The sequence below is a fragment of the Ranitomeya imitator genome, chromosome 3 (assembly GCF_032444005.1).
Source record: "Ranitomeya imitator isolate aRanImi1 chromosome 3, aRanImi1.pri, whole genome shotgun sequence".
NCBI lineage: Eukaryota > Metazoa > Chordata > Amphibia > Anura > Dendrobatidae > Ranitomeya > Ranitomeya imitator.
The window spans coordinates 96,921,389-96,947,868 of NC_091284.1; the positions used below are offsets into that span (position 1 = coordinate 96,921,389).

General features: G+C 43.2%; 3 protein-coding genes across 9 annotated transcripts in view; 2 read left to right on the forward strand and 1 right to left on the reverse strand.

Moving 5' to 3' along the window:
* LOC138671461 (nuclear ubiquitous casein and cyclin-dependent kinase substrate 1-like) overlaps window positions 1–15,657 on the forward strand; it is a 46,255-nt gene extending 30,598 nt beyond the window's left edge. The window contains exons 2-4 of the mRNA XM_069759643.1: window positions 2,010–2,092; window positions 3,730–3,786; window positions 14,920–15,657. Of these exons, the coding sequence (XP_069615744.1) occupies window positions 2,010–2,092; window positions 3,730–3,786; window positions 14,920–15,657 (878 nt within the window). The remainder of the gene's footprint in view (window positions 1–2,009; window positions 2,093–3,729; window positions 3,787–14,919) is intronic.
* Window positions 1–26,480, reverse strand: part of CRYBA1 (crystallin beta A1) — a 426,252-nt gene that overhangs the window by 314,540 nt on the left and 85,232 nt on the right. The window lies entirely within an intron of this gene.
* MYO18A (myosin XVIIIA) overlaps window positions 1–26,480 on the forward strand; it is a 420,009-nt gene that overhangs the window by 122,603 nt on the left and 270,926 nt on the right. Inside the window, exon 1 of one of the 7 annotated variants that reach the window (XM_069761195.1) lies at window positions 21,833–21,891. The exons of the other annotated variants lie outside the window; for them this stretch is intronic. Within the exon in view, the coding sequence (XP_069617296.1) occupies window positions 21,883–21,891 (9 nt within the window). The 5' untranslated portion in view covers window positions 21,833–21,882. Of the gene's footprint in view, window positions 1–21,832; window positions 21,892–26,480 lie in introns of those variants that run through there. 7 annotated transcript variants of the gene reach the window in all.

Consider the following 26,480-nt stretch of genomic DNA (forward strand, 5'->3'; position numbering starts at 1 on the left):
ATTGTAGATTTTCTGCACCAATTAGGTTACTGGTAGTGATGAGCGAGCGTCCTTGGATGAGGCGTTATCAGAGCACGCTCATGTCCTAAATTACCGTAGTATTTTCGGTTTGCTCAAAAAAAAAAAATGCTCGAGTCGCGCGGCTGCATGGGATTACCGGTTTGTTAGGCAATCCACCGCTGTCGAACATCTGCTAGATATGCAGCCGCGGGGACTCGACCGTGCAGTCATGTACAAATTACATGTATGTTTAGTGAATTTCTGCAATGGAACGGCACTAAAAACACACTTGCATTTTTTCATTTGCAGATTTTCCTCATCTAATGCAATTCTATTTAAAATCTGCTTATAAATCTCAGTGTAAGCCGCAAGAGAAATTGACAGGTCGCGGATTTCAATCACGCACCACAGGTCCGTTTATACTGTGTGTGGGGGAAAAAAACAAACAAAACACCACATGAGATTTCTATTAATCCCATCCGCTTCACTGGACTTGGAGACGCTGCATTTTTTAACAGCGAAAATACTCGGCGTCAAAATTTTGCTGGTACGCTGAATTTTATGTGCAAATTTTCCCCATAGAATTATATTAGATGCGGGAAATCTGCTGTGGAACGGTTTTGTCAAAGCCAAATACAAAGAAGTATCAAAAACAAAGCATATCTATTTAAAAGTTGACGTACTAACATCAGCAGCGTCCAAAAAAAGCTTTACAAACACATGTTAAAAAAAAAAAACCCCTCAAAAAATCCAATGAAAAAAGGCAAGTAGTAATAGGGGCAGAAAATCAACAACTCACCAAATGCTCGTCATGTGTACGGAACCTTACTGTGTAAAATTGCTGCGAAAGTTACCACCAAAACTACTAGTTAAGGAGATGAATTAACAAATCTGGAGCATCGAAGTGTTTATCCTTCTGGAAAATCATGAATAATGAGATAACTGAACATTTCCAGTCCCTTCATCCCTTCCAGTTCCTTCATCCCTTCCAGTCCCTTCATCAATATCTCTATCAGTTCTCACAGTGCCAGACTGTGTATGTACTTGTCTATCGAAAATGGGAATGGTGGCACACAGACGTTGTGTTTTTTTTTTTTTTAATTCGTATTGTACAGTTCCAGGAGTATTAACTGAGGAATAGCACAGATAACTGAAACAGATCTAAAATCACAGCAGAGGACCTTTCTTACTTTCTGACAAAAGCCGGTTCCCACACAATTCCCACTGGCATACAGAAGCCATAATAATGCATTACGCTTGCACAGATGAGGCTTCTGTAGGACGCCGGTCACACTGTTACCTGTAGTGCAGAATGCCAGCTTACAGCCTATTAGTGGCGCCCAGACTCTCAGATAAACTTGACACGTCCAAAGAGCTGACTGGTCCTCCTTATAAATGTAGGGTTAGACGTCTTGTAATAACCATCTGTGTTTTATAACTACTCTAATGGTACATTACATGTCTGCAGTCCTTTGTGTCTGGCCTCCCTGTCCCGTGTGCGGCCTCCCTGTCCCGTGTGCGGCCTCCCTGTCCCGTGTGCGGCCTCCCTGTCCCGTGTGCGGCCTCCCTGTCCCGTGTGCGGCCTCCCTGTCCCGTGTGCGGCCTCCCTGTCCCGTGTGCGGCCTCCCTGTCCCGTGTGCGGCCTCCCTGTCCCGTGTCTTGCCTCCCTGTCCCGTGTGCGGCCTCCCTGTCCCGTGTGCGGCCTCCCTGTCCCGTGTGCGGCCTCCCTGTCCCGTGTCCGGCCTCCCTGTCCCGTGTCCGGCCTCCCTGTCCCGTGTCTTGCCTCCCTGTCCCGTGTGCGGCCTCCCTGTCCCGTGTGCGGCCTCCCTGTCCCGTGTGCGGCCTCCCTGTCCCGTGTCCGGCCTCCCTGTCCCGTGTGCGGCCTCCCTGTCCCGTGTCTTGCCTTCCTGTCCCGTGTGCGGCCTCCCAGTCCCGTGTCCGGCCTGTGCCCAGCGTCATTGTGGCATTTGCATAACTGAGATTTCTGATCCTTTTTGTTTCTCCTTTAGACGATCAGAGTAGGACCCTTCATCTCATGACTGCCCCGCCATGGCATTCTCCTCACGCTTTGCTTTCTGGGAGCAAAAGGGAAGTGTTCTAGAACCCTGCATGTCTTTTCATATGTTTTTTAAATTTTTTTTTTTTTTTATATTTCTGAAACCGCTTTTATATGTCAGTGGGGAAACTTTTTAGTAATTTGCAGGTTTTGTGCAGTAGCCAGTCCTTCTACCCGATCTGACATTTTGTGACGGCTGAGCTGCACATCGGTTGATACAAGCACCCAATGCCAGGCAGGTAATGTGTATGTGTCCCATTATTTAGAGACCTGCCAACCTAAAATATCCTTTCCCGTTAGCATAGAGCGGGGTCACACCACACCTGGTGTCAGATTGGGAAAAGGCAGCGCTGCACAAATCCTTTCAATGTGTCCATTTTTTTGCCTTGAGTAGAGGTAAATATTTTGTAAGGTGAATTTACAGGTTCATGTAACATCCATATATATCCTGCTAATAATGGCAAGAAACTGGGCAAGTTGTCAGTGTGTCCTCTGGTGCAGTGCCGTCTCTAGGTTTTTGTGGGCCACGGGCGAAAGAGTCTCAGTGGGCCCCTTTAATACATACCACAACACATGCTGCACAGAACAGCAGATATATAGATATAGTACAACACCAAAGATTTCACTTATTCTTATATTACATGAGGGATATCTAGTCCCTCATACAGTATTATGGGCACCGCATAGTCCTCCATTCAGTATGATGGGTACCGCATAGTCCTCCATACAGTATGATGGGCACCGCATAGTCCTCCATACAGTATGATGGGCACCGCATAGCCCTCCATACAGTATGATGGGCACCGCATAGTCCTCCATACAGTATGATGGGCACCGCATAGCCCTCCATACAGTATGGGCACCGCCTAGTCCTCCATTCAGTATGATGGGCACCGCATAGTCCTCCATACAGTATGATGGGCACCGCATAGCCCTCCATACAGTATGATGGGCACCGCATAGCCCTCCATACAGTATGATGGGCACCGCATAGTCCTCCATACAGTATGATGGGCACCGCATAGCCCTCCATACAGTATGATGGGCACCGCCTAGTCCTCCATTCAGTATGATGGGCACCGCATAGTCCTCCATTCAGTATGATGGGCACCACATAGTCCTCCATTCACTATAATGTGCTCCATATAATGAACTATGCAGTATAATGGGCCCCATATAATGCTCCTTACACTATAATGTGCCTCATATAATGCTCCATACAGTAGAATAATCTTTCCAGAATGGGCCCCAATGCCCCATCTAGTATACCATACAGAATGGGCCCCATATAATGCTCTATACAGAATGGGCTCCATACATGAAATAAAATAAATAATGATATACTCACCTCTCCATGTACCTTGCTGGATGCAGTTTCGGTCTTCTCCGCATCTTCTGACTCTACAACGCTGCCGATATTGGCGGTTTCAACCGATGTTGGTCTAAGGTGTATGAAGGCCTTTACTGAATCAATCTTCTACATTCATGCACTCCTATTTTGCATCAGGCTTTTGTTTCCGTGCCCCTCCTTTTTAGTTTTTTTGTGTTAGATATTTATTATGTTATTAAACTGCTTCTTCTGCATAAAAGCTGTAGGATTGGAATTTTCTAATTTTTTTACTTTTTTACATTTGAGAAGTGACTTTCCCCCTGCTCCTGTTTCAAAACTTTAGGTTAAGGATGAAGATAAACCTTTATCAAAGAAAAAAAATGGAAGCCAGAATGGAGCTGTAAGTGTAATGCATGACCATGTTAAATGCAAACCAGCGAGTCGGTAGGCTGTAGACTAATATCGCCTTATGTAGCAGCACATTGATTTTTACCTCCGGGGCACAAGACCCAAAGTGAGTGATGGCGGGTATCCATGTTTTGCCTAATACAAGTTAATGGAATGATTTCTTTGATTTGTGACTCTTTTATTTCACTTTGTAGCATATTTTATGTATGTAGCATCAATAATCTGGTACAATGTGATACTACTATAATCACAGAGTATCAAAGAACGTTCTCAAGATCAAACCATGAATGCCCAAGAACCTCCTGTGTGTGAACTTTCTCTAGGACATCGTTGTGCGGGAGAATTTCTGGCCCAGTATGTTCCCCGGCAGGGTGACTTAAGCGCTCAGTTTGCCTTTAAGACAATTGGTTTGGAATAATTCAGGTTTTCATAAAGCCATTTTGGAAAATGTGATGAAATGCAGTTTGAAAATTGCCAAAGTCTCCTGTTGTTCCATAACTGCTTCCAAGATGACGCCCGTGATTAACCCACAGATGGCAGGGAAAACGTATTTGCTCTTTGGGGCTGAACGGTTTCCTTTCCCGAAGGTCATTTTAGAGGCAGCATTGCAGCCATGCTGGACCTAAAGTCTATGTCAATAGGTCTAGTGTCCCTGTTAGCCGGAGTATTACCACAGCAGCGCGTGTTACTTCATATAAGCAGCAGAATCCAACGTAAGGCAAACTGTGTTTAATATATGCAGCTTGAACTGGAACAAAATAAGAAAGCTTTGACAGTAACTACCGATATAATCTAGTCCATGTAACACATGTCTCTCTGTGAAGGAAACAGCAGCAGAATGATGCAATCAGTGAGAGTCCTCTGACCTTTTTGTACAAACTTTAACAATCACAGCATAGCTGACAAATGAACACTCATAGACATTCAATGCAGACTACAACAGGAATGGAGTTGTTGCATTTAAACTTATTCCAACACCCCCACTCAACAACTGCTTATCCTGTTAGTCCCATTGCAGTTCTGAATTCTTCAAACTTGGCTCTTGACAATGGCTTTGTCAAAACATCTGCTAACATCTTGTCAGATTCACAGTAAACAAACTTTAGAACTTCACGCTCTACTAAGTCACGCAAGTGATGATGTTTAACATCAATGTGCTTTGTTCTTGCACTTATCCTTTCACTGCTGGCGAGCTTGATACATCCTTGGTTGTCCTCATAGATAACAGTTGGTTCAGCTAGTGGTTTGCCGAATTCTTCCAAAAGTTGCTTCAACCAAATTAACTCTTGACTTGCATGAGCAGCTGATGTATATTCTGCTTCTGTAGAAGACAATGCAACTGACACTTGTTTTCTACTGGACCATGAGATTGAAGTGTGTCCTAACTTGAACAAGTAACCACTTGTTGATCTTCGATCACTTGAGTCTCCAGCCCAATCTGCATCTACATATCCTCTGAGAATTAGATCTCCTGATGCAGAAATCTTTAGACTTAACTCTTGGGTTGCCTTAAGATACTGAAGAAGTCTCTTAATTGCATTCCAATCTCTTTGGCGTGGCTTGCTTACACGTCGGCAGAGAATTCCCACTGTGGCTGAGATATCTGGACGGGTTGTGGTTGCTATGTATAGAAGTGCCCCCACTGCTTGTCTGTAACTGTCATTTGTGGGTAGCAGATCTTCTTCTCCTTCCAATTTTAGGTAAGATGGATCCATTGGAGTTGATATGCCTTTGGCTTCTGACATTCCAAACTGGTTTAGAACTGTGGAGATTTTAGAATTTTGATTAAGAAGAAAACTTCCATCTTCCTCTCTCTGGATTTGGATTCCCAAATAGTATGTCACATCTCCAAGGTCCTTGGTCTCGAAATGCTTGTTCAGAATTTGACCTAGTTTTGAAATTTCTCTCTCTTCTTGATGCGCTATTATTACATCATCCACATATAGAATAACATACATCCAATCTTGTGATACACCTTTTGTATACAAACATGGATCCGCTTGAGACCTTTTAAATCCTTCGTCGATTAACACTTTGTTCATCTTAGTGTTCCATGCTCTTGCTGATTGCTTAAGGCCGTAGAGAGATTTTTGCATTCTGCAAACAAGGTTCTCTTTACCCCTTTTAACATAGCCTTCTGGTTGAGTCATGTACAGCTCTTCTTCAATGTCTCCATGTAGAAAGGCTGTTTTGATGTCAAAATGTCTTACTTTCATCTGCTGAACAGCAGCTATGGATAATAAAGTTCTGAATGTAGTTTGCTTGGCAACTGGAGCAAAAGTAGCATCATAATCTTCACCATATTTTTGTGAATATCCTTTTGCGACCAATCTTGCTTTAAAACGGTGAACATTACCTTCGGAGTCATATTTGTTCTTAAAGACCCACTTACATCCAATTGCTTTCTTGCCTTGAGGTAGCTCTGTGAGCTCCCATGTTTTGAGCTTATGAAGGGATTCCATTTCTTCATCAGCAGCTTTTATCCATTTTTGCTTCTTATGAATAGGCAGTTTTTGCATTTCCTGCCATGACTGTGGCTCTTCTTCTGGAATTGATCTGACCATATAAGAAAGGCGTTTAGCTGGAATTCCTTTATTTGATCTTTCTGATCTTCTGATCTCCTGAGGTTGGCTTGGTTCTTCTGTTTCTTTTTCAGTACTTTCAGAGCATATCCAGACTTCAGTATTTTCTTTGAGATTCTCTTCAATGTCTGGAATCACTGACTGAAATTCTTGTTCCTTAGGTTGAATTATTTGCGTAACCTCATGAAATTTGAGCGATACTGAGTTTTCATCAATCACTACATCTCTGCTGATTGTTACTGTGTTGGTCTGTGGGTGCAGGATTCTGTATCCTTTCTGAGTTTCACTGTACCCCACAAGAACTCCTTCCTTTGCATGAGATTCCCACTTAGAACGTTTTTCTTTGGGAACATGCACAAAAGTTTTGCTTCCGAATATCCTGAGATGCTTCAGGTTGGGCTTCTCACAGTTCCATAGCTCATATGGAGTTTTACTTGTAGCTTTACTTGGCAGTCGATTTTGAAGATAGGTAGCAGTCATGATGGCTTCTCCCCAATATGTTGTAGGTAGGTTTCCATCAAATAGCATACTTCTTCCACTTTCACAAAGAGTTCGGTTCTTTCTCTCTGCTGTGCCATTCTGCTCTGGGTTGTATGGAACGGTTGTCTGGAACACGATTCCATTCTTTTTCAGGATGGTTTGCACTTTACCACTTGTATATTCAGTTCCATTATCTGCTCGCAGTACCTTTGGTATTCTTCCAAATTTGTTAAGAACTGCAGCAAGATATTCTTCAAGTTTCTGTGGAACTTCATCTTTACTTTGAAGTAGGTAAGTAACAGTATATCTGGAATAATCATCAATGAATGTGAGAAAATATCTCTTCTTGCTGGGAGTAAGAACACTCATTGGACCACACACATCTGTATGTATCAAATCCAGTATCTGTGCAGATTTAGTAGTGCTTACTTTAGGAAACGATTTTCTGGACATTTTCCCTTTTAGGCAACTTGTGCACTTCATTGTTTGATTACACTGGTTGATTGCAATACCATTTGCAAGTTGAGCTAGTTTCTTTACTGCTTCTGGATCTCTGTGGCCTAGGCGTCTGTGCCACACATGAATACAGTCCTTATGAAAATCTTGTCTAGCACTGTAAACAGTTTCATTGCATTTCAGCTGATAAAGTTCATCTTTGATTTTTCCTTCGGCAAGGGTATGACCCTTCTTTGAAATGATGCATCTGTCATCCTTAAATGTAACTATATTTCCCTGTTGTGCAAGCTTCTTTACAGATAAAAGGTTACTTTCAAGTTTGGGAACATACAGCACGTCTTTAACTGGGATTTTTCTGACTTGTGCTGAGGATTGAACTTGACAATGGAGATAACCATCTCCTATTCCTTCTGATGTCATATAGTGACCATTAGCTAAAATTACCTTTTCAGACTTGCTTTCATCTAGATTAATGAAGAAATCTTTATCACGTGTCATGTGAGCAGTCGCTCCAGAGTCAATACACCAAACATGGTTTGCATATGGGCTTGTGCTGACCCCAAATGCAGTCGCAATATATGCATCTTCCTTCTTTACAGCTGTTTTAACCTTTTGATGACTGTCCTGCTTTTTAAACTGATTCATTCTTGCTTTCCACACTCTGCAGTCTGCTTTAAGGTGACCAGGCTTTTTACAGACAAAACATTCACGAGTTTCCTTTAAATGACTCTGAGCTTTAGAAAAGTACTGTGTCTTTAATGCTGCTTCTGCTTTGCATATATTATTGCTAATAGTCTCTGACTTTCTCTTGTATTCATCTGCAAGTTTCCCTTTCACATATTCTAGTGTGAGTTCATCATCTGGTCTGGCATCTAATGCAGTCACAAGCGTGTCATAACTTTCTGGAAGACCACTTAATAGTAATGCAGCAACATGAAAATCTTTAATTTCTTCACCAATACCCCTTAGGCGCTCCACAATCTCTAGGGTGTTTCTGATATAGTCCTGCATATGCTGGCCATCACTTAATTTAGACTGATACAGCTTTCTCATAAGATATAGCTTATTGCTGAGATTTGACCTTTCATGCACTTTCTGTAATTCTTCCCACATTTTCTTTGCAGTATCACATTTGCATACATGTACAATCTGGTTATCATCTATGCTGAGGGAAATAGTGCTTTGTGCTTTCTGATCAGTCTCTAGCCAATCACCCGGTACTGGGTCAGGCACAGGCTGTTCAATACATTTCCATGTACCCTCTCTTATAAGTAACATCTTTACCTTGAATTTCCAGGAGCTGTAATTGTGATTTGTGAGACTTGGCACTGTGTACTTCACTGCATTCCTTTCTGTAGACATTCTTGTCTCTTGTACCTTTTTTTTTTTTTTGTTACTGGCCCTTTAAGCTGCGCTGTCCGGTGCTCTGTACACTGCGGTACCTTTGCGTTCCGGTGTCCTTGTATTCCGGGGGTTCCTCTGTGCTGTCTGCGCTTGGCTCGCTGCTTATTCCGGTGACTGGGCTTTTTACCATTTACTTTCCGGTGGCTGGGCCCATAACCTGTTAGCCGGAGTATTACCACAGCAGCGCGTGTTACTTCATATAAGCAGCAGAATCCAACGTAAGGCAAACTGTGTTTAATATATGCAGCTTGAACTGGAACAAAATAAGAAAGCTTTGACAGTAACTACCGATATAATCTAGTCCATGTAACACATGTCTCTCTGTGAAGGAAACAGCAGCAGAATGATGCAATCAGTGAGAGTCCTCTGACCTTTTTGTACAAACTTTAACAATCACAGCATAGCTGACAAATGAACACTCATAGACATTCAATGCAGACTACAACAGGAATGGAGTTGTTGCATTTAAACTTATTCCAACAGTCCCTTAAACTTATTAATTAATCTAATCAGATTTATTGATATATATCCGTTTTAGAACTGTGCTTTGTGCTCTGCGGATGTTCACAACTTTATTAAAACTCCTTTTTTCCCCAAATGCAAAGAAAAATTTTTCTGCTTGTGAGCAAATTGGATGTCTGAATGAGGCCTTTCTCAGAAGATGTGTGTAGTTAATATTTCACTTGTTAGGGTGCTTTCACATTGCGTTCATGCACTCGTTCCTTGGCCCCTTCGGGGTTTGCATCCAAAACCCCCCTCAAAGAGGGATTCGACATATACTTTAAGGGGGCCATAGACTTTAGCGGTGCCGGCAGTGCGAACGTGTGCTGTGTTCTGCATCATTTTTGGGCTATGCCTACTGGAGGTAAACACTCAAGACATAGTGAACTGTGTCTGGGTGTCCATCTCCAGTCAGTGTACACTCCTGAAAATGATGCACGTCCGAGGGCATGTTTGCTCTGTCTGCCTCATAACAGTCTATGGCCCCGTCAGCCCATATATCGGATTCCCATTTTGCAGGGGGTTCGGTCAGAAGCCCTGACTTGGACAAGGAACGAGGGCATGAACGCAATATGAAAGATCCCTTAGAGTTGGAGTTTGCTCTTTCAAGATGATTTTCCTTCAATAACTAGTGCCAGGAAATTTGCATATGTACTGAGATTTCCATTCTCTCTCCCTACCATCTCCTCTTTCCATGCTGTCAGCCCTATACGTGTATAGTCTCTATACGGACAAGTATTGGGACACCCAAACATTACACCTTCAGGAGATTTAATAACATCCCATTCTTCATCCATAGACACTAAAGTATTCAGCCATTTTCTCTTGTTAGTGCATTTTTTTCACAAACTGACCAGCACTTGTTTCCATCAGCTTTCCCATACGAGGTGTTTTACAAATGGAGGAGGCTAATGGACAGGTGTGGTCCAGCGGTGACGACTTTACACCACTGCATTCGATGCTTGGCATTGTGCTTGGTGTAAGGTCTGTCTATAGCTGCTCCGTTGTGGAAAACCATGCTGTAAACTCCCAGCGTACATTATTTGTGACCCGCTCTATAACTTTGCGATCTACCTGTTCGTGACTGAGTTGCTGTGGTCCCTAAATTCTTCCAACTTTCATTAATACCGCTTACAGTTGACTAGTGAATTAAATTAACGCCGTGCAACGCGTCCGTTAGCGCGCCCATTAACCGCAATGGGGACGCGCATCACTAGCGCGTGCCATTTTCGGCACGCGCTAGTGATGAGCCGGTGTTTTGTGGCGCGCTGCGGACGCTGTTTGCAGCGTCCGAGTCGCGCCCGCGGTCCGTTCCCCACGGGGACATTTAACGCGACCCCTTTAAAACACATTGCATTAGCGCAATCCACTAGCGCTAGGCGCTAAGCGGATTGCACTAACGCAATCTGAACCTAGCCTTAGGGATAGCAGGAAAAAGCTTGTTCTGGCTAAATTCGGTAGTCCTGTAGATAGTAACATAGTTAGCAAGGCCGAAAAAAGACATTGGTCTATCCAGTTCAGCCTATATTCCATCAGAATAAATCCCCAGATCTACGTCCTTCTAAAGAACCTAATAACTGTAAGATACAATATTGTTCTGCTCCAGGAAGACATCCAGGCCTCTCTAGAACCCCTTGACTGAGTTCGCCATCACCACCTCCTCTGGCGAGGAATTCCAGATTCTCACTGCCCTAACAGTAAAGAATCCTCTTCTACATTGGTGGAAAAACCTTCTCTCCCCCAGACGGAGATACTCTCCCTTCTGATGGGACATTTTAGAGCAGTGCTCTTGGGTTTGGGGGCTGTGTGGGTTCAACAGTTGTACCCCTAGTGATGATATCGTGTGGAAAGGTGATAACTTTCAGTCTACACCTGGGCTAATGATTGCTTGTCCGTCAGTTCTTCCTCCCGCTTTGTACCTTCTTCTCCCCCATGTTCACCTCCGGCGACAGCGTATCTTCCCTAATAAAAGAAGGATTGGGTACTAGACATGTAGGTCTTCGCCTTCTCTACTTCATCGGTTTGGAGAAGATTTGGGAGGCCCCTACAAACATGACATGGTGGATTGGTTCCATTGAAGTTGGCGAGTCTGGTTGATGTTCTGCGAATGTGTCTGGGCAACTTTAATATACGGTATAAAGTAAATTCACCACACTGAGACGTGACCATCCCCCACATTACAATAATTTGGCAATGTACGATCAGCTAGAAGATTTTCCATCAATTTCAAGAAAAGGCACGGCCTGACAATAGATTTTGTGTACTGTAATTGTTTTCATTGTGCACCGTGAGATCAGTCTTCACATCAGTTCACAAGTGTGATAATAGTGGGACGACTGCAACAGCCATTTGTTATCTTGGGAGGCATCCAGTACGTCTGCTGAGATAACTGCTGCTATACATATAAAATGATTTCAGACCTTGGTTGGCTTTAAATAGCAACAAGTCTGCAGAGAAAACAACGTTTGCTGATCAGTTTCTACAGCCGTATACTTAAGTTGTTGGGTCAGTAAGGATCTGTGAAATATGTAATGTCAGCAGATTTATATCAAAACTCCCATCCCACTTTTCGCTGCAGCAGAATCTGGACAAGGCATTGCATTATCCTCTCCTATTGATCACCAGCTCTCGCACCCTATATGCGTAGGGTTTGTTTCTGTGCAGTGGATATCAGAAAAATCCTGAAAGGTATGGAGGTTTTGCATTAAAATGTCCTTGCCTTTATGGCTTGGAACCATGGGGGCTGGTAATACAATGATCTGCACTCTAAATAACACATTTATAGTGTATGACCAGGGTCCATTTTGGGAGGGATGATGGAATAAGTGCCTAATAGACGAGTCAGGTGGTGGTGATCATCCTGCTTTATTATAGTGACAGCTGGGGCAGCTGCTGGGTCATGCCTATGGTGATGGCCGGACTAGGGTGCTCTTTGGGTCCTGCTTCGGTTTGTGAGTTCTCAGGAAAGCTGTGCTACATTTCTTGCACCTACCACTGCACTGCAGCTGTGTAGTGACAGGCTCGTCGGCTGAGTTCTCTGCAATTGAACACTGAAACCATAGGTCTAATTTAATGAACATAAAGGCACAGATGATTGGCCTCGGGGAGACCAAAACATCCAACACCGCGGAGACACCATCACATGTTTCTCAACGCAGTGATTCCAGAACACTGCCCCCATCCCTTATGGGAAATATGCAGATGCATGTAAAGAAGCTGCGGAGACACCATCACGTGTTTCTCGACGCAAGCAGTGAATAGCCAGGCCTTTCCCCGGGAAGGAACAACCACGGGAAGGGCAGCATCCTATGAAGGAAAGCCACCTATGCCAAGCATGGTATCCATCCACAGACAGCTGTTTCGGGGTTTTTGCCCCTCATCAGTGTGGAGTAGGAATCTGGCTATTAGGAGCAGTGCCTAGTAAAAAGGCTATAAAGGCACAGATGATTGGCCTCGGGGAGACCAAAACATCCAACACCGCGGAGACACCATCACGTGTTTCTCAACGCAGTGATTCCAGAACACTGCCCCCATCCCTTATGGGAAATATGCAGATGCATGTAAAGAAGCTGCGGAGACACCATCACGTGTTTCTCGACGCAAGCAGTGAATAGCCAGGCCTTTCCCCGGGAAGGAACAACCACGGGAAGGGCAGCATCCTATGAAGGAAAGCCACCTATGCCAAGCATAACATCCAACACCGCGGAGACACCATCACCATGGATGTTTTGGTCTCCCCGAGGCCAATCATCTGTGCCTTTATAGCCTTTTTACTAGGCACTGCTCCTAATAGCCAGATTCCTACTCCACACTGATGAGGGGCAAAAACCCCGAAACAGCTGTCTGTGGATGGATACCATGCTTGGCATAGGTGGCTTTCCTTCATAGGATGCTGCCCTTCCCGTGGTTGTTCCTTCCCTGGGAAAGGCCTGGCTATTCACTGCTTGCGTCGAGAAACACGTGATGGTGTCTCCGCAGCTTCTTTACATGCATAATTTAATGAACAGTCCCCTTCTGTTTTATGCATTGAGCCATATGGGCAGGGAGGACTACAGACAGCAGGTGTGGACTGTCTATGGTTTCTGTAGTCCCGTGAGTAAGGACAGTTTTAGATGTCGGTTTTAGTTTTTTGTTTTTAATATATACAACAAAATGATTTTGACACTTGCTCCATGTGTTGTTTTTTTTTTTTTTTTTTTTGGGGGGGGGGGGGGGGGGGGGTGTGACATTGTTTTTTTGTTTTTTGTGTGTACAAAAAAAAAAATAATAATTTTCAAGCCTCTCCTTATTGGGTATTGTGAAAAAAAGGATCAGTTTGATGTCACACGGATAGCATCCATGTACTGTTGTTTTTTATTTATTTATTTATTTATTTTTTTTCTCTGGACAGTTGGAATTGTGAACAAGTCCTTAGACTGTAATGGGATGTATTCTATCCTAAACATTTATGCAAAAATTTGGAAGTGGGGTCTGAAGGCATGCTTTTACAGACAGAAAATGAAAGGGTAGTTGCAAAATGAATAGGTGTTAAAGCAGAATAAAATGTACTTGTCCTACTATACAGTAGATATTGTACCTTGTCCGTGTTGTGGTAGACCTTGGCAATTTTCAAACTGTGAGCATTGCATGCCTTTATGGGGATCACCATAAGCTTACAACTTTAAATAATTTATGCGTGTATAATAGTGATGCGCGTGCGTGGTCAGATAAGGTGTTATGAGCATGCTTGTGTCCTAATCGAGTATTTTCGGCGTGCTCAAAAAATATGCCCGAGTTGCCGCGTCTGCATGTCTCACGGTTGTTCGACAGCCTCAACACATGCAGGGATTGCCTGTTTGTTAGGTGATCCCTGCATGTGTTGAGGCCGTTGAACAGCCGTGAGGCATGCAGCCACGGGGACTTGGGCATAGTATTTGAGCACGCCGAAACGCTCTATTGGTACTCGAGCTCGCTTGCTCATCACCACTGTATAAATACTGTATCTTGCAACTAAACAGAAGAAAAAAATGAAGGCAGCACTCCAATTGTTTCTGGTGTAAAAAAGTGAAAAATTTTTGTTCTGCACCACTCATCCTGGGCAACGTTTCGGCTCCTCCTGAGCCTTTGTCAGAAACAATTGGAGTGCTGCCTTTATTTTTTTCTTCTGTTTAGTTTGGCAAGGATTAGACTGTTTGCCTGGAGGCCTCGCACTCGCTGTGAACTATTGTGCTGTTCCTTTTTTTACTATGTATCTTGCAACGTTATAGATCTGTAACTAGAATAATAGCAGTGTTCAATATAAGTTTGGGTAAATTCTTCCCACCTTCAAAAACTTTACATATCTGGGATCCCAAAATTCCTGTCAATTTTCCGAGGATTATGATTTACTAAACACATCCGAGCAGTGCTGTTTGGATCCTTTATGGTCAACTGTGCAAAATATGTTCTCTATGATGAGATGTTATCTAACAATAGTCAGAATGTATACAGAGAACCTAGACTAGAGGATTATGACACATGGATATTAGGCATGGCATAAATTCTAGGAGTCCTCTAAGAAGTTCGTCCAAGACCTTTATTTCTGGATCCCCAGGTAAGTGAGGTTTTGAATGTTGGGTCAGTGTTTGGACACTCTTGTAAGCATGTTTTTTGTCAAATTGAGATTTGTATCAGAATACAAAAATTGCTTCTCTTTTTATATTATTCCTATGTTCAAAATGTAGTCTGAAAACTCAGAGAATGAGGGAGAGCAGCCCTTAAGCAGTCCATCATCTCCAATGAACTCATTCTCCCAGAATCCATTGAGAGCAAAAAGCCCAGAGCCAAGACAAAGTCCATTAAGGGTGAAGAGCCCAGAAAGAGTGCCAGGCTCTGTGCGAGTTACCAGTCCAGAACCGGTTCAGAACGGTGAGGAAAAATCCGCAAACGACATGCAGAGAGCTGGAAGGGAAAAGTCCATAACCACAGACACTGGTTCTGAGGAAGTTGGTACCAAAAAGAAAGTGGTGAAGGTAGTAAGAAAGATGGTTAGAAAAGTCATTCCACAGGAGGATACAGGAAGCAAAAATTCGCCTGTCCAATTACAGGAAAATAGTGAACTACCGTCTCCCATTCCAAAGGCACCTGCCGTGCCCAAAGCCGAGGCTAAAAAAGAGAAGGATGATATTTCAGTAGGCCTTACAAGCCTTATGAACAGGAGTAAAACAAAAGAACATAGACAAAGATTTAAGCTGCCTGAGAAGAAAGCAGAGCCTGCAGTGGAAAAAGTGGCTTCATCAACTCCACCTGCAGAAAAAGCAAATCAGAAGTCCATCAGCACCAACCTACCTGCCTCTGCAGAAGAGAAGATCGTTACCATGCCCCCAAAAGCAATTAGTCCTGACCTGTCCAACAAAATGCCACAAAAACCATCTAGAGGATTTACACCTGAGGTATGCACATGTATCTACGTATGTGCATGAGCAACACAATCCAACGTAAAAGTGTCCCCAATTTGGATGACCAGAATTAACCATGCATGTGACCAGTGTGGAGTGCTACTTTGCTCTAATGTATTAACTTTTTGTAATAATGATTTTGCATGACTCAAGTAGAACATTTTTCATTTATTCTTTTCCACTATACATATGTGTTTTCTGAGTTGTCTTTTAAAAAGTGGCTGGGAGGCTGTTTCTTTGACCCTTTGTCTATTTAGGTTTATGCTTTGGCTGCTAATAGAAAACACTATAATTTGCTCCAATGCTCCTCTTGAGCTCTTACCAATGAACAATTGAGCTTTCAATCTATAGTAGTAATGGGAGTAGAAAAAAACAGGCACGAACCATTTGCCGGCTGTGCTTGGCCATTATTTGTGTTTGATAGCAGCAGAGTGAACTTTTTGGTTTCCAATAATTTTCCCACCTCTGCTCAGCAACCTCTGAAGAAGGACATTGGTCCCCCCAGACCTCAGAAGTCTAAATTTACCCTGGGCATTCAAGAAAAGGGGATCGAAAGCAAGGTGTGTTTCTAATGATATCTCAGGACTTCTGGTTGACATAAATTGGTTACGGTAATTTGCCTTGTGCATCAAAAAATAATAGCCATATTCTTCTAACAAGCTTTGAAATGTCCTTGTGTCTCTTGGAAGGTTTTGGGCTTTCCGCGCAGTTGGTTTACAGGTCCTGCTTCATGTGAAATGTGTACAAATGAGCTTTACTACTGAAGGAAGAAAATCATCTATAGTAAATTTCGTAAATGTTCACAATGTTAGGGTCTGAAAACATGGCTAGCGCTATCAACCAAACCAAAGACCATCACTTCACGAATATTGCAGAATTCTTGCTCCTCAACACTAAAAAGGCAGGGTGTTTTTTTTTTCTCTTTCAATTTATCCCCTCCTTAAGACATCAGTAATATATGCACAGTGTTTTCTTTAAAATATTTGGTCATTGCTGCCCTCTCCTGTTTACCGCACATATTCAGTCCACTTCTGCACCATGTGAACGCAGTTGTGTTTAGCTGACTCCAACTCAGTGTTTTTTTTTTTTTGTGTGTACGTGAATTGAAAGTCACTTTCTCAATCTGCTCACATTGGCGCTCTTGCAGACCTTAATTGGAAAAGTTGTCCACTGAGTGAGCTAGCAAGCAAGTCAAGATATATAGTCATATGGTTCAGAAGTGGACCGTAGCGACAGTAGACACTAGAGAAAGCAGTGATGTCTAAGTATTCTAGATGGCCAACAAGTACCCACCTTTTTACTGAAGAGCAAAAATAACCCCAAAATTATGCAGCCTATAGATGGATGTTTCTGTTTTTTACTTATACACGTTGTCTTGTTTCAAGCCATATTAATGGGATGAACATTGACTACAGGGTAACGATCTATAGGCGGCAATAGAGACAGTATTCTTTCTGATAGACTGGAACTAAATTGTAGATGTTAATGTGAACAGCCTCATAAATGATAATGGTCTAAGAGTTCGTAAAAAAAACCCATCCTGTTTCCGTGCCATTAGACATATTGTGATCTTGATTTTTGTTTGATCTAAAGTTTGCCACACATTACATTTTTGGCTGCTCTCATCTACAAAATATTGTCCATACACGCATGCTCATTGTGTCATTTTTAAAATAAGTGTCCTTTAGTAATGAGGAACAAATGTTGATGAAAGTGGTGATTCGATGGAAGAAGGGGTTTAGAAAATGGTTTCCTCACATGCTTAAAGGGGTTCTCTAGCGAAAACAAACAAGTCATCTAGACACAGGATCGGTCATAAACTTCTTGATTGGTGAGCTGACAACTTTTTTTTTTTTTTTGTGGGAGTTTTTTTTGAATGGAAACTCTCCAAAATCCTCCTCAAAAACTTGATATTCTGCTCCACAAAAAATAAAATACTGGAACACACCATTACATTGATGATTTTTTTTTCTATTATTATTATTATTATACATTTTTATAGCGCCATTTATTCCATGGCGCTTTACATGTGAAAAAGGGGGCAAATATAGAAAAATACATTAAATATGAGCAAAAAACAAGGCACACAGGTTCATAAGGAGGGAGGACCCGGCCCGTGAGGGCTCACAGTCTGCATGGACTGGGTGAGGATACACTAAGAGAGGGTAGAGCTGGTTGTGCGGCGGTTCAGTAGTTTGAGGATCACTGCAGGCTTTAGGCTTGTCGGAAGAGGTGAGTCTTCAGGTTATTTTTGAAGGTTTCAATGGTAGGCGAGAGTCTGATGTGTTGGGGTAGAGAGTTCCAGAGTATGGGGAAAGGACGGGAGAAGTCTAGGATGCGGTTGTGGGAATAAGAGATGAGCGGGAAGTAGAGAAGGAGATCTTGAGAGGATCGGAGGTTGCGTGTAGGTAAGTACCGGGAGACCATGTCACAGATGTATGGAGGAGACAGGTTGTGGATGACTTTGTATGTCATTTTAAGGGTTTTGAACTGGAGACTCTGGGCAATAAGAAGCCAGTAAAGAGCTTGGCATAGGGGAGAGGCTGGGGAATAGCTGGGAGACACGTGGATTAGTCGGGCAGCAGAGTGTAGGATAGATTGGAGTGGTGCTAGAGGGGAGGCCAGAGAATAAGAGGTTGCGGTAGTCAATACGGGAGATAATGGCATGCTCTAGTGTTTTTGTGGTGTCACGGTCAAGAAATGCACGGATCCGGGAAATATTTTTGAGTTTGAGACAGCAGGAGGAGGCAAGGGCTTAAATATGTGGCTTGAAAGAGAGGGCAGAGTCGAGGATCACCCCGAGGCATCAGGCATGTGGGACTGGGGAAAGTGAGCAGCCATTGACATTGATGGATAGCTCTGGTGGAAGGGTAGAGTGATATGGGGGAAAGATGATGAATTCTGTTTTGTCCATGTTCAGGTTTAGAAAGTGAGCAGAAAAGAAGGCTGAGATAGCAGACAGACAGTGTGGGATTTTGCTAAGTAAGGAGGTGAGGTTAGGTCCGGATAGGTAGATCTGCGTGTCATCGACGTAGAGATGATACTGCATACCATGGGATTCTATGAGCTGTCCCAGGCCGAAGGTGTAGATGGAGAAGAGTAGGGGTCTTAGAACAGAGCCTTGAGGAACACTGACAGGCAAGGGGTGAAGTGAGGAGGTGGCGTGGGGGAGGGAGACACTGAATGTTTGGTCTGTCAAGTATGACGAGATCCAGGATAGGGCCAAGTCTGATGCCAAGAGATGAGAGGACAGAGTAGTATCGCATGCTCTTGGCAGTTAGTAGGTCATTGGTGACTTTAGTTAGGGCAGTTTCAGTTGAGTGATGGGGTCGGAAGCCAGATTGTAACCAGTCGAAGAGGGAGCAGGAGGAGAGGTGGAAGGACAGTTCAAGATGGACGTGTTCCAGTAATTTTGAGGCATAAGGGAGAAGAGATATTGGGCAATAGCTAGACACAGAGGATGAGTCGAGGGAGGGCTTTTTGAGGATGGGTGTGATCTTGGCATGCTTGAAGGCTGAGGGGAAGACACCTGTTGCGAGAGGTTAAAGAGGTGTGTTAGGATTGGGATGAAGACCCTGGCAAGGTCAGGGGTGAGGTGGGATGGGAGCGGGTCAAGCATGCAGGTGGTGAGGTGTGATCTTGACATGAAGGTGAAGAGCTGATCTTATGCCATGGTGGAGAAGCTGATTTTGGAGGAACAGGGTTAAGCAGCTAAGAGGGGCGTTGGGCGCTGTGGGCCAAAGCTTTCTCTGATCGTATCGATCTTCTGTTTAAAGAAGGAAGCAAAGTCTTCAGCAGAAATGAGGGGGAGGGAGGGGGTGCAGGGGGATGGAGTAGAGAATTGAAAGTGTTGAAAAGCTGTTTAGGGTTGTCAGACAGGGAGGATATGAGAGATGAGAAGTAGGTTTGTTTTGCGGTAGTGAGCATGGACTTGAAGCTGGCGAGGGAATGCTTGTATGCAGTGAAGTGGTCGGCAGAGCAGGATCGCTTCCATCTCCGCTCAGCGATCCTGGAAGCCCGTCTCAGTTCTTTGGTCAGGCTGGTCAGCCAGGGCTGCCTGTTGAGTGTACGAGTTTTGCTATGCATGAGCGGGGAGGCCGAAGGCCGAATCGAGTGTTACTGTTATTGTGGTATTATAAAAAGTGGCAGCAGCATCAGTGTCATGAAGGGAGGCTATGTCTGTAAGAGGAAGAAGGGACTCACAGAGTGATAGTAAGTTGAGGTGTTTGAGATTTCTGGGAGGGTGAGTGAGTTTGTGGGGTTGCACACTAGGAGAGGAGAGGGTCACACGGGGAGGAGATTAGTAAGGGAGCAGAGGCGGGTGAAGATGAGGTCCAACGTGTGGCCATCTTTGTGAGTGGCCTCAGAGAACCATTGAGTGAGGCCAAAGGAGGCAGTGAGCGATTAAAAGTTGAGGCAGCTGAGGTGCAAGTGTCAATTGGGATATTGAAGTCACCCGTGATGATAGTGGGGATGTCAGCAGAGCGGAAATTAAGTAGCCAGGTGGTGAAGTGGTCGAGAAAGGTGGAGATGGCTAGTTCTCCATGCAGATGGAGTGCACCTCAAACAAGGGAAGAATAGCGGAGGGTGGTAGCGGGATAGTAGTAAAGGAGCAGGTGTCAGACAGGAGCAAGCCAACCCCTTCACCACGTTTGTTGCTGAGGTGGGGTGTGTGAGAGAGGTGGAATCCGCCATAGGAAAGCGCAGCTGGAGAGGCTGAGTCGGAGGGGGTGAGCCCGGTTTCAGTGATGTCAAGGAAGGAGTGTTTGTTGGCAATGAAGAGGTCATGGATAAATGGCAGTTTGTTGCACACAGAGCGTGCGTTCCATAGTGCTCCAGGTAGCCGGCCGGGGGAGTGGGACCTGGATGAATGGGTATGATGTTATCATGGTTGGAAAAATGTGCAGAGGATCGTGGCAGGGGGTTAGAAATGAGTTTGGGGATGTGTTGAGGAGGGCCGGGATTTGGGGATACATCACCAGAGATGAGGCGTAGCAGACAGAGCGTTAGAAGATGGGAGCAGGATAGGACATGATGGGCCCGTGTGTGTCTGGAGAAAAAGGATTGTATGTGGAGGAACAGTTCTGATGAGAAGGTGAGATGACTGGGGAGGATGGAGGAAGAAATGAGTAGTTTCTTTACTAGGTGGAGGGATTGCATGAGATTGTAAGAAGGAAAGTAGTATGGAGTGAAGGAGAAAAGAAACCGAAACATTGCAGTGGTTTGGTATTCTGTTAACTTCAGTCAATAGCAGTCCAATTCAGTCTAATTCAAAGTAATTAAAAATCTGTAATTTGAAAGATGGAATGTGAAAGATGCATGGTTCAGACTAAGTCTGGGTCAGACTCCAGGGTCTGAATATTATTATTATTTATATTCTGCAAATCTATTTGGGTCCCAACAGTCAAAACCCCACATATCAAAGCAATATCTATCCACAGGATAGGTGATAACTTAATGACTGAATAACTGAATGGACAACCCTTTTAAGGCCTGCTTTAAGCATGCTTGATCCTATTCCCTACCTTGACTTGTGCGGTCTCCATATACTTATATATGCTTTTTTCCCCTATTTTCTTCCTCAAATTTTGAGGTACATCTTATAGTCCAAAAAATACGGTACTCAGGACACTGTTGTACATACCAGCTTCTGTTTTACATAGGTCTTCTTCATGATTGCTTTCTTAGTTTCAGAAAAAAAAGTTTTAAATATTATTTATTACAACTTTTTTGTCCACTTTCACAACGTAGAAAGCATGAGGTTTTGCATTTTTTTTTTCTTTTTTGTTCATAGTGGAACTTTAACTTTACAAATAAGTGCAGAATCCCGATGTGATTTACCAAACATCTGCATATTACTTGTAGCTTGTGCGAGAATGTTTCAGGTATAGATTGAGCATGTTAATGCACAATATGTACTTGGTTGTAAGCAGCCTATGCTTATCCTGTCATCACGCGGGCCTCTTGTCAGATCCAAGCATCTATGAAAGGTTGGGTTACACTGTGTCACCTGAAGATCAGGATCTGACATAGTAATGGGACCTCTTAGAACAATTTCTAGACAAAATTGTGTCCGAATAATCTTTTCTTATGTTGTCCTGATGACAGCCGGCGTACACTGTATATAGTTGGGTTGTTCTCCCATTTAAGTATACAAATAATTAATGCACATTTGACCTTTAGGCTACAAGCCCCATATCCCAGCAGATTCCACCAGAGGAGGCCCAGCAACGTCTGGAGAGGATCTTCATGGCATCTGTAAATAAAGTTTTAATTCTTGGCTTACTCCATGTTTCTTTGCGCTTGGGCGTCTGTCTCAGCTTCTGCCTGTATCTTTTTGTAGATAATTTACTTAATTCTAACATATAAAACACTCATTCAGTTCAGTAGCCCGAGCAGAATTCACTAGTCCATCACCAGTGTCTGGAAGGAAGTTGTACGACCCATTTATCTCGAGTCAATATGACCACGGATCTTTATGCCAGGGATCCGTAACCTACAACACTCCAGCTACTGTGAAACTGCAATTCCCAACATATCCGTCAGGAAATGCTGAGAGAGCAAATAGTGCCGAAAAGTTCCTGACCCTTTTCGTATACCTTTCTGAGACCAGTTACTTTCCCTTGGTGATGTGTGACATTAGCTTGTATGTCAGTAGAAATTGAATAGTCCTGGTCCATTTTGGGTAAAGAAAATGTGAAAGGGGAATTATTTGTGGCCACAGAACTAGTTGTGTCAGTGGCCAGCCACGGTTATTCCATGGCGTGTATGTCTGATGTCGTCATTTTTTTTCTGAAGAGCGTTTATTAGATTTTTTGTTTTGTAGACAAAAAGCTCCTCTTTTTGTCATTTTACCATTCCTTGTATGTTTACAAAGCAGACATTAAGGCGTTGAAGAATTTGGTGGAGCAGTCTTTTTTTTTTTTTATTACCTGCTAATGTCGCTTTTTTTTCTTTATTGATTTTAATGGAGAAAGTAACAGAACCACAAAATGTGTGAACGTGAGCGCTCTAGATATGGAATGACTAATGTTGTTGCATGTATAGTTTTCCTCTTCTTTGGGGGGGCAGGAGAATAACTTAAAAATGCGCTCCTCCTCCCATCTAGTGTTTATCCTCTGAACATATAGCAATCATCATATTATACAACACTGTGTACTTACAATTGCTCATTTTGTCTTTTTACCCAGCTAACTTATCTATTTTCCATTAGGTCTACGACATCATGTGACTGAAAACGGATTAGCTGAGTCCTTCTAAGGGTACCGTCACACAGTGCAATTTTCATCGCTACGACGGTACGATCCGTGACGCTCCAGCGTCGTAACAATATCGCTCCAGCGTCGTAGACTGCTGTCACACTTTGCAATCTACGACGCTGGAGCGATAATTTCATGACGTATGTGCGATGTAGAAGCCGTTGGTTACTATGCACACATCGTATACGATATATGTTACACCATGCAATCATGCCGCCACAGCGGGACACTAGACGACGAAAGAAAGTTTCAAACGATCTGCTACGACGTACGATTCTCAGCGGGGTCCCTGATCGCAGGAGCGTGTCAGACATTGCGATATCGCTCGAACGTCACAGATATATCGCTCGAACGTCACGAATCGTGCCGTCGTAGCGATCAAAATTTCACTGTGTGACGGTACCCTAAGCGCTATGTAGAAACAGGAGGTCAACGTTCCCTGCATGAGTCTCTGCAAAAGTCACTGGCATGGTGGAGGAGGGAGAATCTTTGTTAGGTCCTGAAGAAGGGAACGATTCATTCAGGGAAAAAAGACTTCCTGTTTCTATATAGCGCAAAGAAAAGAGAAGAATTAATTGGATAAAAAGGCAAAATCAGCAATTGTTAGCACATAGTGCTGTATAATATGATGACTGCAATATATTAGGATAAAAACTTTGATGGGAGGAGGAGGACTGCCTCTTTAATGTCTGGTGTGTTTTTTCTTTCTGCTAAGTAATGTTAACAAACTCATATTCTAGAATGGTTGTCATCCTACTGCTTGTGTGAAAACCGTCACAATGTATTACTACAGTGTTTAAAGTGGATCTGTCACCAGCTTTTACAATACACAGCAACCAAGCATACTAAAATGGATTTAAAGAGGTTCGGTCACCAGAGGACAGTTTTCGCACTTTATTTTATGCTTGCTACTCCCCTGGTTATTCCATTATTTTTCCTACATCCGCCATACAGTTCCAGGGTTACGGGCCTTTTTATTTAGAGCAAATTTTTATGGTCTTTTTCCAAGTGGGCATTGCTCACAGGTTAACAATGTAGAGCAGCCTAAGGTCACGCCCCAGAAAATCCTGTGAGCACCCGCTCCAATGAACACCATAAATATTAGCACTTATTAAAAAGGACCATATCTCTGCACCCATGTGATGGGTTTAAAAAAAAAAAAGTAATGCTTAGGGCAGCATTGGAAATAAATTAAGCAGTGGCCACTTCTGATCTGGCTGCAGGTTCTCTTTCTTTCTATCACAATTTGGTCGTTTTTGTAATCTTTATACACTCATGTTGTGTTTTATATTGTATGTTTTTTTTTAAACAATTCTTTAAAATATCTTAGACCTGATGAGGCTGGTGAACTTACTGTAAAAATCCATGGCTGTAAATTTCTCAAATTCAAATGAGCATGTTAGTAAAAGCGGTACACATATATTGGGCAGAGACATTTTCAGAAATTATTGTGCAGTAATTCTTGCATTAATTTCCAAAGTACGCCAGCCCAATCTGATCTAAGATTTACAGTTAGGTCCATATATATTTGGACAGAGACAACATTTTTCTAATTTTGGTTATAGACATTACCACAATGAATTTTAAACAAAACAATTCAGATGCAGTTGAAGTTCAGACTTTCAGCTTTCATTTGAGGGTATCCAAATTAAAATTGGATGAAGGGTTTAGGAGTTTCAGCTCCTTAACATGTGCCACCCTGTTTTTAAAGGGACCAAAAGTAATTGGACAGATTAAATAATTTTAAATAAAATGTTCATTTTAAGTACTTGGTTGAAAACCCTTTGTTGGCAATGACTGCCTGAAGTCTTGAACTCTTGGACATCACCAGACGCTGTGTTTCCTCCTTTTTGATGCTCGGCCAGGCCTTCACTGCGGTGGTTTTCAGTTGCTTTTTGTTTGTGGCCTTTCTGTCTGAAGTTTAGTCTCTAACAAGTGAAATGCTGCTCAATTGGGTTGAGATCAGGTGACTGACTTGGCCATTCAAGAATATTCCACTTCTTTGCTTTAATAAACTCCTGGGTTGCTTTCGCTTTATGTTTTCGGTCATTGTCCATCTGTTGTATGAAACGACGACCAATCAGTTTGGCTGCATTTGGCTGGATCTGAGCACACAGTATGGCGGCTCTGAATACCTCAGAATTAATTCGGCTGCTTCTGTCCTGTGTCACATCATCAATAAACACTAGTGACCCAGTGCCAATGGCAGCCATGCATGCCCAAGCCATCACACTGCCTCCACCGTGTTTTACAGATGATGTGGTTTGCTTTGAATCATGAGCTGTACCACGCCTTCACCATACTTTTCGCTTTCCATCATTCTGGTAGAGGTTGATCTTGGTTTCATCAGTCCAAAGAATGTTATTCCAGAACTGTGCTGGCTTTTTTAGATGTTTTTTTAGCATAGTCCAGTCTAGCCTTTTTATTCTTGATGCTTATGAGTGGCTGCACCGTGCAGTGATCCCTCTGTATTTACTTTCATGCAGTCTTCTCTTTATGGTACATTTGGATATTGATACGCCGACCTCCTGGAGAGTGTTGTTCACTTGGTTGGCTGTTGTGAAGGGGTTTCTCTTCACCATGGAGATTATTCTGCCATCATCCACCACTGTTGTCTTCCGTGGGCGCCCAGGTCTTTTTGCATTGATGAGTTCACCAGTGCTTTCTTTCTCAGGATGTACCAAACTGTAGATTTTGCCACTCCTAATATTGTAGCAATTTCTCGGATGGGTTTTTTCTGTTTTTGCAGCTTAAGGATGGCTTGTTTCATCTGCATGGAGAGCTCCTTTGACCGCATGTTTACTTCACAGCAAAACCTTCCAAATGCAAGCACCACACCTCAAATCAACTCCAGGCCTTTTATCTGCTTAATTGAGAATGATATAACGAAGGGATTGCCCACACCTGTCCATGAAATAGCCTTGGAGTCAATTGTCCAATTACTTTTGGTCCCTTTAAAAACAGGGTGGCACATGTTAAGGAGCTGAAACTCCTAAACCCTTCATCCAATTTTAATTTGCATACCCTCAAATGAAAGCTGAAAGTCTGAACTTCAACTGCATCTGAATTGTTTTGTTTAAAATTCATTGTGGTAATGTCTATAACCAAAATTAGAAAAATGTTGTCTCTGTCCAAATATATATGGACCTAACTGTATTCTGTAAGGCTTGCAATTTAGATTGAGAAAACTTTGTCCCCAAAAACACTGCCCTCCCCGACCCTCCCAGTTTACGCTCCCTCCCAATTTACGCTCCCTCCCAGTTTGCGCTCCCTCCCAGTTTGCGCTCCCTCCTAGTTTGCGCTCCCTCCCAGTTTGCGCTCCCTCCCAGTTTGCGCTCCCTCAATGGGTGTAACGCTGAATTTCCTCCACTGCCCCGGTGTTTTTCTGCATGTCCACAGCGCTGTAGCCAATCACTGAGCTCAGAGACTCAGTGCTGGACTTGTGGAGGGAGAATAAAACAAAGATTTTGTGAAAACTGGAAACCTCTCTAACTCTCAGGAATCCAAACATTTTGGAGTCCAGGTTGTACGTTTGGTTTCGTACTAACCGTTTTGCTTTGCTGTGTTTGCGCCGTGGAGGTGGCCGTT